The following is an 18,811-nucleotide window of genomic DNA, read 5'->3' as shown; positions in this document are numbered from 1 at the left end:
CTCAGTTAAAATAAATTTAGTTAGTATTTCACACAGCATAAAATGTGACAATGTGGCCACATGGTCCAGTAATAGGTCACTCGTGGGTGAGGTTCAGCTGGAGCATGTGGAGAGTGGCTGTGTGTGTGGCTGCAGTTGAGTTCTGGAGATTTTCGGCTGTGGGGGCTGGGTCCCTTGGGGTGGGGAGCTCTCTCACCCACCCCCCTCTGGGGCGCCCTGAGTGGAACAGTCTGGCATGGGGTCCGGCGGCATGGTTATGGTGAGTGTCATGTTATGCTCCCTTCCAGGAGAGAGGGACATGCGATCACAATTTATGATTTTTATAGAAAGTTTTAAAACATATTTGTTTATGTTTACACTTAAAATTTAGTAATATCTCACTTCTGCTGCTTGTTTCTTGAAGTAGAAGTTATGGAGACAACAAATTTCCCTATTAGTGCTGCTTTTACCTCACCACATGGGTTCTGATGTCATAGAGACATATAATTGAATTATGTTTTTAATCCATCAAAAAACTCTGCCTTTTTGGCGGTGTGTGTGGAAGGGTTGGGGCACACCCAGTGATGCCCAGGGGTTATTCCTGGTTCTGCTCAGGGAACTATATGTGATGTTGGGGATTGAATTCAGGTCAGTAGCGTACAAGGCAAGCCTGCTGTACAGTCTCTTCGGGATTCTGTATTTTTGATAGTGCAGCACTTTTTTATTTAGGGTGATTGGTAACATGGGGATTTTTACATCATTTGACCGTTACATGGTAGTGTTGACTGTTCTGTTCAATTCTGCAAGCTTTAAATGGAAGAACTTCTTCCAACAAGAAGGGAAGTGAAATGGCTGGACACCACTTAAGCTTTTGTTTGTGAAAACATTTATTTCTTATATCTGAAGGAGTATCTTGCCAGATATAGACCTTGATGGGAAGTTTTTATCTTTGAGTATTTTGAATATGTCATTCCACTTTCATGGCCTGCAGACTTCCTGCTGGGATGTCTGAAACCCTGATGGAATTACTTTGATAACGTACCTGAGTTTTACCTTGATAACTTTAGTTTTCTTTGTTTTGGACTTTCAGGAGTTTCACTAATATGTGTCTTATTGTTGCTGTCTTTGAATTTATATGGCCATGTGTTCTCTTAGTTTCATGAATTTGTATTTTCAGTTCCTTCCTCAAATTCCAAGTTTTTCAGTTATTCTTTAAGCTGTTACTATCTTTCTTCACATTCTATTATATGCATTTTTCTTATGTTGTACTTTCTAATGGGAATGGATGGTTTTGTAGTGATTCCTCACCTTTTAAATAATTTATTTGTTCTCTTTTCTTCCATTTGTCATTTCTATATTTCTCACTTTGAGCATCTTCATTTTTCCCCTTCTATTCTGTTCTGGCTCAGCTCTTCAAATGCTACCTGTCTGAATGCAAGGTTCCAGACCAACGGAAAACGAGCAGGACTGTACTACTATACAAGAAGGGAGACATCCATGACATTGGCAACTATCGCCCAATCTGCCTATTATCTGTCATCTACAAGCTGTTCACTCGAGTTATCCTGAATAGGATTGGCAGAACACTAGATGAAGGACAACCATGAGAGCAAGCCGGGTCCCGAAAAGGATTCAGCACCATCGACCATATGCACATGATAACCAAGTTCATTGAGGTTTCTCGGGAGTTCAAGATGCCGCTCTGTCTAACGCTCATTAACTTAAAGAAGGCCTTTGATTCTGTTGAGACAGAAGCGGTCATTGAAGCCCTAGCCAATCGGGGTGTTCAAACTCAATATATCAGGATCCTCCGTGAGCTGTATTATGGATTTACTACCAGGATCTCACCATTCTACGAAGAAGTGATCATCGATGTCAAGAAAGGGGTTCAGCAGGGTGATACTTTTCACCAAAACTCTTCAGTGCCACCCTCTAGAACGTCATGCGATGACTGGAATGGAAGGAATAGGAGTGAATATAGATGGTCGGCAACTACACCACCTCTGCTTTGCTGATGACATCATTCTAATAGCGCCAAACATCAGCCAAGTAGCACAAATGTTGACTGACTTCGACCATGAGTGAGGAAAGGTCGGACTACAGCTGGATCTCATGAAGACAATGTTTATGAGAAACAGTCTTGTTCCTGACATTCCATTCGCTCTCAACAGAATGACCATCTCCAAATGCAACAGTTATGTGTACCTAGGTTGAGAAGTCAACATAATGAATGACCTGGCACCTGAGTTGCGCAAGAGGAAGACAGCAGCTTGGAATGCCTTCAAGAGCATCAAAGTAATAGCTAAGAGGACGAAGAACCTCCAGCTCTGAGCACATTTCTTCGATTCCACTGTTCTTCCTGCATTAACATACGCCTCAGAGACCTGGGCCCTACGAAAACAGGATGAGAACGCTATTTGGGTGTCCCAAAGAGGAATCGAAAGAGCTATACTTGGAGTATCACATTTCACTCAAATAAGAGAAAGAATCCGGAGCTCTGACCTCCATCAACGCTCAACAATCAGGGATGCTGTCTCGTTTGCCAAGCCATCGTAAATCAGATGGGCTGGACAGGTAATGAGATTTAGAGATGACTGCTGGACTAGAGCCATTATTGACTGGATTCCACGGTACGTCAAAACATCGTGTGGCTGCCCACCTACGAGATGGTCAGACTTCTTCATCAAGACCCTGAATGATGGCTTTGAGGCTCTTCGTGTTCCTAGAGTGAGCAGATACCATTGGGCTACGCACGCAACAGGGATGAATGGAGACGTTACTGGCGCCTGCTTGAGCAAATCGATGAGTAACGGGATATCAAGTGATCAAGTGATTCTGTTTCCAGAGTTTTTGGTAACATACTTGATCTTATACATTGATTTTTTCCCCACAACCTTATTTTCTTATTTTATGTTTTTATTTTTATCTTCTTAATTTTATGAGACAATTTGCTCTGAGCTTTTAAATTTTTGTCTTAATGTCTCCTTGAATTTCTTGTATCTCTTTACATTTCTTCATGTTAACTTGAGCTATCTGCTAGGGATATATAATTTTCCATGTCTTTGAAGTTGGACTCTGGACAACTGTTCTCTTTCCTTGTGATTACATGCTCCCTTGAGATTTCAAGTTAGTATTATGTTTTTTCTTTTGTCTGCAAGTTTTTCTAGTTTATATTTTCCAGGCTTATCATTTATTTTTGGATCAGCAGCTCTCCCCCAGCACCCCTGCCCCCCTTGGTGTCAAGGATCATGCCCTCTCATGCAATTTACAGCTGAACTGCTTAATCCTTCATTTTCCAGCAGGTGGCACTGTCTTGTTTTTGCTGTTTGTGTTCCTCTTCTGAAGTTGTAGAGAACTTAGGCTGGTAGTTCCCATGTCAGCCAGAAAGGGATGTACAGAGGGCAGCCAGCCACTGTGGTCTCTGTGCTTGGTGGGTGTGGGAAGGCAATGGAGAACCGGCTTAACTCTGTGTTCCTGTTACCTCTCTACATTCTAGATCTCCAGATTTGAGACTTCATAGTCTGTCTTAACGTAGTTCCTGGAATCAAGACCAGTCCATAGCATGAATGGGGGTTGGAAGTGTCTTTCTCAATTGTTCTTGCAGGACCCTAGGAAGTGTGGGTCCAACAAGTGTGGGTTTCAGCTCCTCTTTGGCATCACCTAGTGAGGTGTATGTGTCTGTGCCCTGTCCTCACTGGGATTTCCCGTCCTCAGACTGCTGTGCCACAGATCACAACTTCTGCAGGTTTCTCTCTCACCATTTCCTTCCAATAGGGGAGTCAGAATCATCCATTATCAGGCCAGAGGTTTTGTTGATTCATCCTAGTAAGGTGATCACATTCAGTGTTGGTTTTGTGGTTGTGTTGCTACCATTACTTTTCATGCACATCTGCATTTCCCTGTGGGGAGCCAAATAGTGAATGCATTGGGAAGTAAAGACTGTTCCCACAATCTTTTCATCTAAAACTGCGTAAATAATATCCTGCTACTTTACTAAGATGCTGGGTTTTTGTTTTTTAACATTTTGTGTGATTTTGCACAAGTTTCAGGCTTCCCCTTTGTTCTACTTCTATGGTAGTTCTTAGTCCATAAGATGATAAACGAAGACAGTAGCTAATAGGAAATTCACAGCCATGGGCTTTGACTTGGACATGTCTGTATACCTATCTGATACACATCCAGAGCCAGGATTCTTCTTCTTCCTGGGCTTATAACACCAAGTCCAATATTAGCTGAGTTACCCAGTAGCCCTGAGAAGGGTTTTAAAATTCCTATCATCTGCGTGAAGCACAAAAATGCCCCTTGGGTAAGGCCTGGCTGCACTTCTGACTCTGCACATGCCTCCAGGGAATACTCAACCTCTTGCTGAATATGTGCTTGTATCTGATAACTGGTTCATGTGTGCAGAGGGCTCTTTGGGGGCAGTGCGCATGACCCTTCTATACACTCAGATTTATTTTGATTGTGTGAAGAAAGCATGTCCAGCAAGGTCAAAATAATGTAATTTTGTGGGTCATGGTTCCCTCCTTAACATGAAGATACTGATTAGACAACCCTTTCGCTTTTCTCTGATTCTTAGGTGATGACACTACAGGTAGCATCTCTTAACTACTACACAGAGGCTCTGCTGAGTATTTAACTATCACTCCCAACTGCAGCAGGACACAACCCTCCAGATTCCCAGGATGACCACTGTTCTCCACTTCTGGGAAGCTGCACTTGCCTGCCCTCATCCTTTGGATGACTTGGTCTTATTAAAAGGTCAAGGCTGGTATGGTCACTTTTGAGTCTTTTGATCCCTGGCTCAACTCTCAAGTAGTTCTGTCATCACTCACCCCAGACCTTCTATGTTCAGTTTGGGGTGCTTATTTTAGTAAGTCTTGGATGGTTGAAGAGTGTCCACCAATCAAGAGACACTCTCATGGAACCATAGATACTGTGCCCTCCTCACTCTGGTGCTGCATAACCCAGGCCTATTCATGAGACACTGCCATCCTCTGAAAGCATATCAGGAGAGCTACACCACTATCTTTTCTCCCTAACCAGATCCCACCCTTTGCTGTTTTGTACTGCAATTGGACCATACTGCCTGGGGCAATGGCCTTTAAGGAGAAGGCTTAGCAAAAGCACTTCCTTCCAAAGAGTCTGCCTGAGTCAATGCCTTTATATCACCTCTGCTTGTGGGGAGTAATTGTTGTTCTTAAGTGAGAGAACCAGGTCTGCAATCCAGAAAAAACTAAGGAAATCTCTGTGCGGTGTGCCCAGATGCACCTGCGAAGATATCCGTGGTCCTAAATGTAGGGTCAAACTTTTTGTTTTTTAATGGCTCTAGGAATGATGTAGAATTTTATCAAAATGGGAATTTTCAGTTTAGCCTCTCAGCAGCTCTTCTCTTTAGTGATCAAATCCCAGAACAGTATCTTATGTTTTGTGAACAGAAGTGCCATTTCTTGAACACAGAATGCTTCCAGAAACCACTGAATTCACTGTTGTTACAATGAATACACTCTGATACCTTAAGAGCTAGAAAATTTACTGGAGTCAATGATACTCATTTTTTTCACAGCCTGGGGTCACCACACTGCCAGTTTAGCCCCTGTGGTCGGGTGGCTGGGTTTATCATCCTCATATTTCAGGAGAGAGCTTGTTCTATGTGCTGTTCTGCTAACTCTGGTGGAATCTGAGTGGCAGCATCAGTCTGATGGTGCTGGAGAACTATGATGTGAGTGAGCCCTCAGAGATTACCTGGATTTATTTCTGATATCTATCAGGCCCAAGAAAACTCACATTGCCTGAGACAAATGCACAGTATTAGGGCTCTGCGTTTGGTAAGTGAAGCAATCATCAATAACTGCTTCAACATAAGACTTCTGCCTAAAAGGCCACCAGTGATTGCTATGGGAAGAAAAGAGATTCATGGACATGAAACAATGGGTTTAAAAGATCCAGGGAGAGCTTTGGAGAACTTAAATATTGCTTCAGTATTTCATACAATACTGAAATACTGAACACAAAATTCAGTATTTCATACAAAATTCAGCTTTTGTATGATTAAGTTTATTCAGGACCACACACATATACTCCTACATATCCTAAAAATTTGAATTCTTCCTTTGAACATTTAGCTTTGTTCTCTCTTAAAGGGATACTTCGATGCTCCAGGGGTAAAAGTCCACTGTCTTTCCTCTGTAGGTACCACAGAATGCAATATAATGGAAGAAAACTCTCCTTTCCTCATAGCTGCGTCCTGACCTCTCACAGCCATGGACTGCAGAAATGGGCTGATGGCATAAGTTAAGGAAGCCAGTTAAAGGAACAAATGGAGGGGGGTGGTGTCTGCATGAGGAGGCAGGAAGAAACAGGGTGGGAGGCTGTGTGCAGAAGCCCACCCTACTTGATCCAATAGGGGTGTGTAGAGTCTTAGACTGGTGAGTGCAGGCTGAGGTGCATCAGAAGACTGGGCAGTGGTGGCCCCAAACAGAGAAGGGAGGAAATGCTTGGGTATTAATATCTACCAATCTTTTGCTGTCTTTTCTGTTTCAGAATGGGAGTTTTGTGAGATTCTTCTCTCTCCCTGGAGAAGTGGGATTAACTGCAGCTTTGTCTATAAAAGGAAGCCTGGGGAAAGCCATCTGAATTCCTCACCCGCAGTATGCTTTGAATTTTTAACTGTGTCCAGTTTTAGAAGGGCATTAGTGTTGGACTCTGGTCTGTGCCAGCCTCCTCTCCCCCCCCCCCCAGCATCCCTGGTACTTGGCCAGCCACGTGCCCTCTGCTGAATCATAGGATGAGGGATAAGATCTGTCATACAGAGGACTGTGAATAGTTCTCTTAGTTTAAAGCCAATTGTTAAAATACAGGCACTTGGTCTAATAATACCCCAATCAACTAAATTCATCTTTCTCAATTTTCTATTATATAGACAGAGCAGAAAGGATACAGCTTAATGTCTTGAATTTTGTCATTTGCTCGCAGGAAAAATACCAACTTGTCCCTCTTCAAAACCTAGCTGACTGGGCAGATGGAGAGCAATGAGGGAGTCCACGTGAGGAGAACAGGAGAGGTTCAGCGTTACTGTGAGCCACCGCAAAGCTCTTATGGACTTTCTATTCAGGAGGAAGCTGTGCACTGCTTTCCTGGCAGAAGAGATGCAAACAGCTGTCTTAGCTGTTAACCAAAGAGGAAGGCCAGGAGATTTCCTACATGTGTTTCCATAGAGAGCATAACTGAAGGCCCAGAACAAAGCAGGGACTAACTACCACAAAATGGAACAAAATTCCTACTTATCCTGTGTGCTCTTCCATAGGAGACTCATCAGTTCACCAAGGCAAATAGACACAGTGACCTCTGCACGGCCTTGTGTTCCCAGAGAGGAGATAAACAGTCAGCTTCCATTTGGCAAAGGTGAACTTTCTTGTACATCAAAGACAACCACACCTGACCAGATGCTCATTTAGAAATGAATAACAGAGAGGCCAGTGCACTTAACTTTAATGGGTGCTTTATCCACTACTGAGCATGGTAGTATAGAGGGTCCTGTTTGAACAACTCCTCCGACAGGTGATATGGATCTTCCCATTTCAGCAGTTTTACCCACATCTACATGATCGCTCTTGGCCAATCAGGCTTCAGTTCAAAGCCTGGGGGTGCTCTGGCCACTCCAGGAGTGCATTGTGACCTCCAAGCTGGCACCCAGCAATTGACCCAGGAATGCAACTATGGTCAGCTACGTGTGTGGCATACACCTTAACCCCTGTCCGGTCTCTGGTCCTGTGCAAATGCATCCAAACCTGCTTGGTTCAGCTAGAACCATAGAACATTTCTACAATGTCAGACTATCACCCAACCTTCTGGTTGGTGTACAGAAAGTTTGAGTATAGACCAGAGCGAGGAGAGATCAGGAAAAGGCGGGACAAATCACCATCACAGACTGAAAGGCATAGAGAACTGTCAGTTTTTTTTTTAAATGTGCAATTTTAACCAGAAGTGGTTTATTAGAAGCAGAGCTAAAATCTACATACAGTTTTCACTAGAGTGAAAAAAAAAGTCCCTTCCATATAACATCACAGAATAGACACCCAACAAAATTGAAACTTTAAGGGAAAGAGCAGTATTTGGTGCCTTCAAGAAACAAAACAAAACAAAACAAAATGAAGCAATGGAAAAAGTCAGGTGTCCACTTTGTCCTGGAATTCCTCTCATTTGTATATTAGCTTGCAGAAGCAAATGAATTTTACTTTTGAACTTTCTAAGTGTTAATGAGCTCCTAGTTATACGCCTATTGTATTCCCCTGTCCCCCACTTTTTTCCTGTTTTTTTTTGGGGGGGGCATAACTGGCTGTGCTCAGAGCTTACTCCTGGCTCTGCACATCAAGGATGACTCCTGGCAGGCTCAGGGGGATCAGATTGGACACTGGGAATCGACCTTGGGTCTGCTGCATGCAAGGCAAGCACCTTACCTTACTCACTGTATACTTTACCTTACTATTGCTCCAGCCCTGAGCCTACAGTATTTCTAGACCAAAACAATATTTTATCCAAATTTCTTTACCTGAATTTAGATGACATGCCAACAGTCCTAGATCCTTGCTCAATATTCAGCATATAGTAAGCAATAATACTTAAAGCCTTGCTTTTCTTTCAGCCATGCACCAGGCCCAGCAGCATGAACTGAAGAATGGAAAACATTCTAATTGCTTGCATTGCAGGACTAAGAAATTAAAAACAGCACCAAGTACTTAGCCTATTTTTTGTAACAAATATAACAAAGCAATTTATACTATTGTGTTTAAAACATCTGTTTAAAAAATAATGTGCACACTGGGGCAGCACTATTAGATGAAATAGTCTGATTTCATCTATGTTACACTATAGGTCTAGGAAATCTATAATATTCTGACGCGGTCCAGGTGAAGTACTTCTGAAATGTTTTAAAGTGTTACACAACAAATTTAGCAACCCAGGGGACATTGTAGTTATATATGAATTATCATTTGTTCTCTGCTTTAGAGATGCATACTTTTAAAAAAACTGAAGAAACCCCAGACACCAAAGATACACCAAAGATACACCAGGCTGATAAACACTTTTTAAAAGTGGTATACCTGGCCTGAGAGACAGTACAGAGGGTAAAGCATGTGCTTGCCTTGCATGCTACAGACCCGGATTCTTTTCTCAGCACTATCTATGCTCCCCCAAACTCTTCCAGGAATAATCTGTGAGCATAGTCAGGTATGCCCCCCACCTCAAAACATAAGACATAGGGTTGTAACTGTTATCACCTTTATATTTTATTACATTCTATTTGTTAATACCAGGGTAATTCTTGAGTAGAGACGCTAGTGTCCTTGGCTTTCTTTGTTCTGATGTGGCTTGATGAGAAACTGGGGATGGCAGAAGTAGCTACAAATGTTGGGTCTCAGAATCCTCACCCCAACCTAGTTTCACTTTTAAACTTTCCAGATACAGAAATGCTTAGATGTAACTATAAGAGCAAGGAGACCCAGCAGTAATGGCAATTAGATTTCCTTCTTGCATGTAAAATATTCACTTACACTTAACTCTAAATGTTGTTAGTTACAGCTTTACAGTAAAATACAATACTGACATCAACCATAGCAATGATTTACTGAAACTCCTAATAGTAAGTCCTTCTTGAAGTTTGGGTATATTTACGGAGGCTCTATTTAAATATTTTTAAACAAACTTCAATATTAATGCGAAAAACTGAGTGTTATAAAGAGGCACATTTTCCCCTGGGAGGGTGGGGGGTGGGGGAGTAGACACAGTTTCTGATGAAGCTTCACAGAAACCAAGGTACTAAAGCAAGTGAAGGGATTACTCAGTGATGCTGAGGGCTTTGGTCAGTTACAGCCAATTAGGACACTGCAATAGAAGCTAAGATTTGAAGGTTTAGCAGGACAAGAAGATGCCAGCAACTAGAAATTTTGGAGAGACAAAGTTTCAGACTATGAGTTTAGGATTCATTAGAATAAAAGTGATATTGTAAATAAAAAAATATCTGGGGCTGGAGAGAAAGCACAGTGGGTAGAGTGCTTGCCTTGCATGTGGCCAACCTCAGTGCAATCCTGGGCACTGCATATAGTTCCTTAAGCCTGCTGGGTGTGGCCCAATAGCCATAAAAAAAGATCTACAAATGCCTGGCAAGGTAACATACAAAGGAAATTATCAAGGTGATGGGAAAGCCTCTGGTGTTATTGAACATGTCTTACAATTAATCAGTCCAGAGGATTTGGTCTTTTGCCACCAAAGTACTTGAGCCAGTTGACAACAGGAAAAGAACATGTAGTCAAGCTCACCTGTAAAACCTCTCTACTTAGATCATCAGTTTCTCAGCCCAAGGAGGCAGCGGGCAGGTGGGGTGGGGGGAAGAATTGGTGAGTAGTCCTTTAATTTCTGCTGAGTTCTTAAATGTTGTGGTTTACCAGTCCTTCAGCTTGCTTTGGTTTCAGTTATTTGACAAGAAAGGTTATAGCAGAGGGTCTTTCCATCCCATCATTATGATTTTTCTTTTCAACAAACCTTCAGCCTGACACACTCAGCATCTCTTGCTCATCACTTTCCCTACAGGCAGCTTGGTGACAGTGAGATTTGGAGGGTCACTTCCCCCAAAGCCCTGTGAATTGTGAGTCAGTGAGATTACACAAAATTGGCATTTGACTTCCTGTCAGGTTTCACATTTGTCACATACTTAGGATATGAAACTTCCACTAAAGAGGAGGCAGCATCCACAGGGAATGGACAAAAAGCTTTAAAAATAATACACATTACCCAATTTTCCAGCTGTCCTTTCATATTCAAGTGATATAAACACACTGTCATAGTAAATTCAAAGCACTTTAGATCTAAAAATATGCTGTCGAAACAAAGAACAGTGAGAAATAAGACCAAAATTGAGTTTTATAAAACAGCATCATTTCAGATACGTTATGCTACATGTACCCATATTTTGATATTTTCTAAAGTATGATCTAAGGAAGGATATTTTTTAAAGTTATCTCTGGGGAGTTTCAATTTAGCACTTTTACATAAATACCTAAATTGGGTTACATTTCTAAATGGATGTGAGCAAAAAATATAATTCTAAAATGAGATTCCTAACTTAGAAAAAAAAGCCCCTCTAGTTTCAGATAATCTTTAAACGATTAGAATCAAATCACTTCCTTTAAATTATACTTCTTCTCTTCTGAATGGATTCCAAATAGAAATGTTCCCAGTTTGGGCTTTGTCTTTCCTGGGTTTGGGGCTTTCTCTCTGCTGCTATGGCATCATTACCCTGTCTCCCTCCAACCCAAGTTGTTCAGAGTATTCGTTAAGAATATGACAGGAATATAACTTAAAGGAAGAAAGCATAGTTTGTACTTCAATGTCCCTTAAGCATCAGTGATCATTTCTTTCATCATACTCGCCAGACCTGTACTTTCACTGTAGACGCCAAATTACAGAGCGTGATGGAGTTCAAAAGTGTTTGATCACCATTGTCAGTCAAGATTTTTGGAAATATCTTTTGCAGAACAGAATGCTGATGCTCTCCCGCAGTGATACCTGCATGAACATGTAAACTGCCCTACATGTGATGAGCAGGCGAAGAATGGATTCATCGTCACTCATGTCTGACCCCTGTGCCACTATGCTATCCATTCAGTCCTTGAGCACTTTGAGATGAGAACTTCTATGAACTCGGGAGAGTCAGCATGATGAATCTTAAAGGGGAAGGGCCTGGGTCATATTTGTGGCAATCTTACAAAACTATTCCATTGCACAAATGATGAGAAGAAATAAGATTTCTTGTTTAAAAGGACAAATGTTTCAAGGATGTTTTCATTTTTAAATGCCTCTATTGTAAACTGACCTCTTGTGGGTCATACAAAAGACTGACATTTCCTGAGAAAGCAAGTCTTACCCTTTCTCTGTGATTGGGAGTTTGAAAGCTGTTGCCTTCTCCCTTATTTGCAATGAAATAGTTGGATATAATGATTTTTTTTGAGGGGGTCACACCTGGCGATGCAGGTTACTACTGGCTCTGCACTCATGAATTACTCCTGATGGTGCTTCAGGTCCAAAACCGGATGCTGGGAATCAAACCTGGGTCAGCCATGTGCAAGGCAAATGCCATATTCACTGTGCTTTCACTCCAGCCCCAAAACATTGATGTTTTTCAGGCTAACTTAGCAATAACCAGAGGCAATAACCTTGTATATGTGCAGAAACATACACACAAGAATAATAATCTTAGAAAGACCTAATGGAGATCATTAAGGTTCTTACAGTCTCTTAAGAAAGTCAAGAGGGGTTGGAGAGATAGCACAGCAGATAGGGCGTTTGCCTTGCACGCAGCCAACCTGATTCCCAGCTGGTCCCCTGAGCACTGCCAGGAGTAATTCCTGAGTGCAGAGCCAGGAGTAACCATGTGCATCACTGGGAGTGACTCAAATGCAAAAAAAAAAAAAAAAAGTCAAGATTCCTTTCTCCATTTTTACAAGAGTGATTTTTTTTTCTATTTCATAGATTGGTAAAAGTTGGAATTTCCTTTTTGCCTTCGCATCTACAGGCTTTAAATGTAGGCAAGTGAAAAAAAAATTGAGACCAGTGAATTATTTTTGGCAACTTTTGCTCCATTAATCAGATGAGAGACCTCTGGGTTTCCTATTAGGAGACCTTGGAATAGTTTAAGGCCTGTCCAGCTCCCACTAGCTGTCAGCTTCGCCGTGGATATTGTCCATGTGCACCTTGAGGTAGTCGCTCCTTGTAAACTTCTTATGGCAGAGTTGGCATTCTGCCAGCGGGCGATTGGGGTTATGCGTCATCTTGTGTCGGATCAACATTTTCTTCAGGCTAAAAGCCAAGTCACAAACCTAGAAAAGATCCAAAGGTACTAATCAAACTGAAAAACCTGACAATGTAACAATTGATATCATGCATATGCCTGTTCATATGTACTGACTAGAAGTACCAAAAAGGAACCTTGAAATAAACAGAATATTAGGTAGAAACTGAGATTATTATAGTTCAAAGCACTTCAATGTATTGGCTGTAGGGGCCCTGAGTCTCAGTTGCTGCTCTACAAACACTTTTATTTCCCTCATCGCTATGGGGTGGACGGATTTCATATTAAACCTCTTAAAATATCTGTAATATCAATAGCATCTCTATAGCATAGGAGACACAAGATATTTTTTACCAGTAATCTTTGCATTTTTGCCCCATTTGTAAAGATAAAGGTTAACAAATTCTTTAAGCATCTTAAACGTAGAAATGTGTTCCCCACTATTCCAGTTCTTTCTTATTTTAGCTAAGAATTATTTTAGTTTTGTTTTGTTTCTTTAGATCCTACAAAGAACTGGAAAGACAGATACCATATAATTAGTCTTTCCCCTGCTGACTGAACCCACTTATCCTAATCCCCTCAACTCCATCAATGTTGTCAGAAAAGGCAAAACCACATCATTTCTTAAATGCCGAGTCATATTCCACTGTGCACGTATCTCTTTCACCAGATATCCAGTTATCCATTAACGGGTTCTGCGTTTACTCTACATATTGGCTATTGTAAATAGTTGCTGCACTGATCATAGGATGAACATGCTTTTTCCAACTAGTATTTTCATATTCTTCAATAAATATTTAAAGTTACCAAATGATCTAGACATTCCACCTCTAACTTTAATTTTGGAGGACCTACCATACTATTTACAACTTAACCAAATTTTAAAGGTTTGAAAATAACCATTCTAAACCCAGCAGAGGTGAAATCTTACTGTGCCCTTGCCCTGCTTTAGAGAAAAGAGATGAAGAACACCCCTTCTGTGCTGGTAGTCTGGTAATCTGCATGTCTTTTGTAGTGAAATGCCTATTTAAATTCTCTGCCTTTTTAAAAAAATACAGGTTGATGTATATTTATTGCTATTGATCATTTGACTGTGATATGTCTTGTTGCACATCATTTTGGATTTAAAAATGTAGGTGTTTTGTCAACTTTCTCAACATTCATAATTCTTTCTATAGGGTATTTTTTGGGGTGTGAGTGGACAACATATCAAGTGGTGTTCAGAGATCACTCCTGGTGGGCTCAGGGGAACATCTGGGGTGTTGGGGATTAAACTCAGATCAGCCAAGTGTGAGGCAAGTACCCTACACACTATATTATCTCTCTAGTCTGAGCTTAAATATATATTTTTAAAAAGATTTCAGTAAGTTGAGGACCAAATGGTTCCTTTTATGAACTGGAACCTAACATTTAAAAATTGACTTAAACACTAACCCTTCAAAAAAAAAACAGTGAATGCTTCCTCAGTCATTCTGTAAGAAAAAGAATTTGTCAAAGGAAAAGCTACAAGGCAGAAAGGAATACAGATAAAAATGATTAGAGTTTGAACATACTATTGAAAAAAATACTTAAAAAAATCATGCTTGCGCATTCAAAAGCACATGTTCTAGCCCAATTTATCTAAGAATATTAGTATAGGCAACAAAAAATAACTAGCTTTGAGTATGAGGGCAGAAGATGTCCATACAGTTACTTTGTCTCCCTTTAGTATTTTTTAGTCGACTTGTACAACTGAATGATCTAAATAGGTTTTCCCTGATGAATATGCTTCCAATCAATTAAACCACTTGAAATGCCATCGTGGGGGCAGTTCCGGACATTTCTTGGACATTTCTTTCTTAAAAGAAGCTCTCTTTTGACAGAGGTATTTTTATAGGGGGGCCCACTGGGAGCTCACTGTTGCTTTAACCTTACCACCAGAGTTTCTCAGAAGGACAAGCAAAACATCTTGTGTTTGTGAGTTTCCTTTCCTACAGACTGTATACCCCCGGCTCCATCTCTCGGGATCTGCCACAGGGCCGGGCAGGGGACTCAAGTTTCCTTCCATGTTTGGAGTGTTCTGCGCTCTGTAACCTTGCACATTCCACCTTGAACTGCTCCCCCAGCATGGGCTGCCCCAACCCACTTGTTCTGTTCTGTGTCTGAAAGAAGCACCCAGATACTTATATGTCCCTAATACCTTTGCTGATTCTGTCAATCCTATGCAGGAGAAAGGTGATGTTTTTGTTAAGAAATCTTCCCCCCCTCCCTCGCAAATTAATCAATGATCAAATTAATTTTACTGATCCAGGGAATACTTCTTTTGGTCATAACTAAGCATCTATTTCTGTAATTTCACTTGAGCTTAAATGCCACTGCAGGAAATTTTAAGAATTAGCAGTAGCACTATTAGAACAAAGGAGTTTATACATTAAAAAATGTTGTCACTTAATTTTAACCAAGTAAGTAATATCTCTAACCAGTTAAATCTCTTTTTTAGCCACCACTAACCTGCAAACACTTGGGCAGACACATGAAATCAGCCTTAACTCCTTCTGCAGATTTATACCATGGGAGAACGACTCAATTGCATTAAAACAGGGCGCAAGCCTGTCTTGAAGAAACCAGAGTTTACTTGCTGCCAGTAAACTAGGATCAATAAAATCACTACCATGTGCTTACATGGATTATGTCAGCAAGAGAGATCAATAGCCTGAGACAGTAACAGACATAGACCAGTCCCCACCGCACTCACGCTCCAGTTCCTGGTGGACACAAGGGAGAGAAAATAGCAGCTCAACTCACGTCACACTGAAACGGCTTCTCCCCCGTGTGAGTCCTCTTGTGCTCGTCCAGGCCCCGCTTCTGGCTGAAGGCTTTGCCGCACTCGGAGCACTTATATGGCTTCTCCTGGGGGCAACAGAAAGAGACCACGATGAACTCAAGGGGACAAAGCCTCCTGGGGGTGGTGGCCATGACAGAAGTGCCCTGAGTGATAGCAAATTCTCATGTTCTAAAACCATCCAATGGCTCAGGTGTAAGCTTGGATTCTGTGACTTTGGTTAAAGTCCTGTCTTTGCAAAGCTGGGTTCTGAGTGCTGCCTGAAGTGGAACTGCTTAACGAAAGGAACTCAGGTTTGCTGTTTGGACTCAGTGCAGTGAAATTTTGCCGAGATGTTAACAGCATCTCAGAGCAAGCAAATTTGTGACCCCTCATCTAGAGGGTGCAAAATGTTTACTGTCTCAGGGGTTCCGGGATGAAATGTCAGAATCAAACATACAACAGATGCTGGTGGGAGTGGTACATTTAAAAGAAGAAAATGGTTGGACTCAACTCTGAATGATGTATATTTATTTCTATCACATAGTAATGGTTTTTCTTAGACAGGTTATTCTTTTTATAAAATCCAAATTACTATTTTGTTTGTGTGTGCGGTACCTGTAATCCAACCCAGGGTCTCCTGTGGGTTATTCACTCTACCACTGAGTCACGTTATGTATATATGTATATATATATATATATATATATATATATATATATATATATCTGTGTTGATCATAGACTACAGGAAAAAGAAAAATGTTCCAACTTTCTTACCCATCTTTTGCTATCAGGAACCTCTATCCCCATCTTTGTATAAAACAATAACCATCAGCACTGTTCACTGAAACCGCAGGCCAATTACCAGTTCATCCAAAAAGATCTGTTCTGAGTACACTGGCAGTGAAGTGGTTAGTTTCTCAAATATTCTAACTCTATTAAAGATTTTATCTTCCAAACTTAATGTCACAGGGACAATATGCACTTCTCTTATGTGTCTAAGGAGTTTCAAAACAGCGTCATCTCCCCTGCAAACAGCCTTCCCGACTGCCCCTGGCACCCTGAGCCTTTCTCTGTATTCTCACTGCACTTGTATGCATATGCATGCAGGGATCACTAAGCAAGGCACAAGATTATTTTTCCCTGAATAATTTTTCAAATACAACTAGAAATATATTCAGAACATCTAGACACACATATAATCTGAATTTTCCTCAAGCCGAATTTTGTAATCATCTTGATGACCATCTGGTCCCGACCATTTTCAGTTTTCTGCATGTAGCCACACACCACTGCTACATGGTTCCTCAGAGACAGACCAGTGTTGCTAAGAGGTGTGTTCTCCAGGGGGAAGAGAGATCTATCTGCTGTACCTCACAGTGCTCTCTCACTATTCCTGTCCACATGGACTCAAACCTCAGTGAGGATGATTGTGGGTTGTACAGCTTTCCTAAGAATGAACAAATCTTTACAATAGCCAGAAACTGGAAGAAACCTGAATGCCCAAGAACAGATGACTGGTTAAAGAAACTTTGGTACATCTACACAATGGAGTACTATGTAGCTGTTAGAAAAGATGAAGTCATGAAATTTACATACAAGTGGTACAATATGGAAAGTATCATGCTAAGCGAAATGAGTCAGAAAGAGAGGGATAGACATAGAAAGATTGCATTCATCTGGGGGATATAAAGTAACAAAGTATGAGATTAATACCCAAGAATAGCTGAGATCAGCACCAGGAGGATTACTCCATAACTTAGAGGCCAGCCGGGTATCCTAGAGGAAAGGGCTGTTCAGATAGAGAAGGAAGCACCAAATAAAGGATGTTTGGAGGATCCTCCCAGGAGGGGAGATACATGTTGAAAGTAGACTATGGACTGAACATGTTTGCCACTCAATGCCTCTTTTGCAGACCACAACACCCAAAAGGAGAGAGAGAACACAAGGGATTGCCCTGCCACAGAGACAGGGGGGATGGGGGGATGGGGGTGGGAGGGATATTATCCATGGTGGTGGAAAATGGGCACTGGTGGATGGATGGGTATCTGATCATTGTATAATTGAAACCAAAGCACAAAAAATTGTAAATCTACAACTTAAAAAAAAAATAAAATAAAGGGAAAAAAAAAGAATGAACAAATCATCCTACATCCTACAGTGAATTAAGCTTAGTGTACAAACTTTGAGGTTTCCACTGAGTACAGGATGAATGTAATTTTTTTAAGTATAATTACTATTGGAAAATAGAACCCTCTATCATTTTGAAGAAATGAAACTTTTACCATATTTAATATTTATGATAACATACACTGTCAAATAAACACTGTCCTCCCATTGTTCATCAGTTTGCTCCAGCGGGCCCAGTAACGTCTCCATTTTTTTTTTCTTGAGACTTGCTATTACTGTGTTTGGCATATTGAATACGTCACAGGTAGCTTGCCAGGCTTTGCCATGCAGGCAAGATACTTTCGGTAGATTGCCGGGCTCTCTGAGAGGTGCAGAGGAATTGAACCCGGCTCGGTCGGGCTGGCTGCGTGCAAGGCAAATGCCCTACTGCTGTGCTATAGCTCCAGTCTGTTATTGTTTTGGGACCACAGTAGTGCTGACTTTCAAACGATGATCACTTGTATGCTTCTCTGGCCCAACTGAATGAGCTTTTTGAAATTGGTATTTGCTTCTGGGATCGCCAAAGCAATTGTGGGTAAGCCACTTGCCTTGCATGTAGCCAACCTGGGATTGTTTCTCAACACTACATATGCTTCTTGAGCCCTTCCTAAGTGATCCCTGAGCATAGAGCCAGGGGTAAACCCTGGACATAGCTGGATATTCTCTTCCATCCAAATGAAGAGAAAAAAGATTCTAGAATTTTTTTGTTAGTACATTCTTTTGGGCCACCCCCAGCAGTGCTCGGGAACTTATGTCATACCAGGGAATGAACTGGGTCTCCCTCATGCAAGCTAAGTGCCTTAAGCCCTGTACTAAGTCTCCACCCCCCAGATTCTATAACTATCTGAAAGGACTTGAGACTCTACAGGAAATTACCTGCTATTTTTTTAAAATAAGAAATGATGTTCTGAAAATAACTCTGCAAAATAGCCACAGTAAGATATCTCCATATGTCAGCTAGAAGAATTTCATCAGAACAACAGGGTTGGAAATTCAACCACCACTGATACAACACA

General features: G+C 41.2%; 1 protein-coding gene across 1 annotated transcript in view; it reads right to left on the bottom strand.

Moving 5' to 3' along the window:
- Positions 1-12,592: 12,592 nt before the first annotated feature.
- Positions 12,593-18,811, bottom strand: part of PRDM5 (PR/SET domain 5) — a 192,342-nt gene continuing 186,123 nt past the window's right edge. Inside the window, exons 15-16 of the mRNA XM_056116900.1 lie at positions 15,611-15,715; positions 12,593-12,854 (exon numbers count right to left, since the gene is read on the bottom strand). Coding sequence (XP_055972875.1) covers positions 12,690-12,854; positions 15,611-15,715 — 270 coding nt within the window. The 3' untranslated portion in view covers positions 12,593-12,689. The remainder of the gene's footprint in view (positions 12,855-15,610; positions 15,716-18,811) is intronic.

This window comes from Sorex fumeus, unplaced genomic scaffold (genome assembly GCF_029834395.1).
Source record: "Sorex fumeus unplaced genomic scaffold, SorFum_2.1 ptg000033l, whole genome shotgun sequence".
Classification (NCBI taxonomy): Eukaryota; Metazoa; Chordata; class Mammalia; order Eulipotyphla; family Soricidae; genus Sorex; species Sorex fumeus.
Note: the sequence above shows the minus strand (reverse complement) of the source record. Positions and strands in the feature narration are given on the sequence as shown.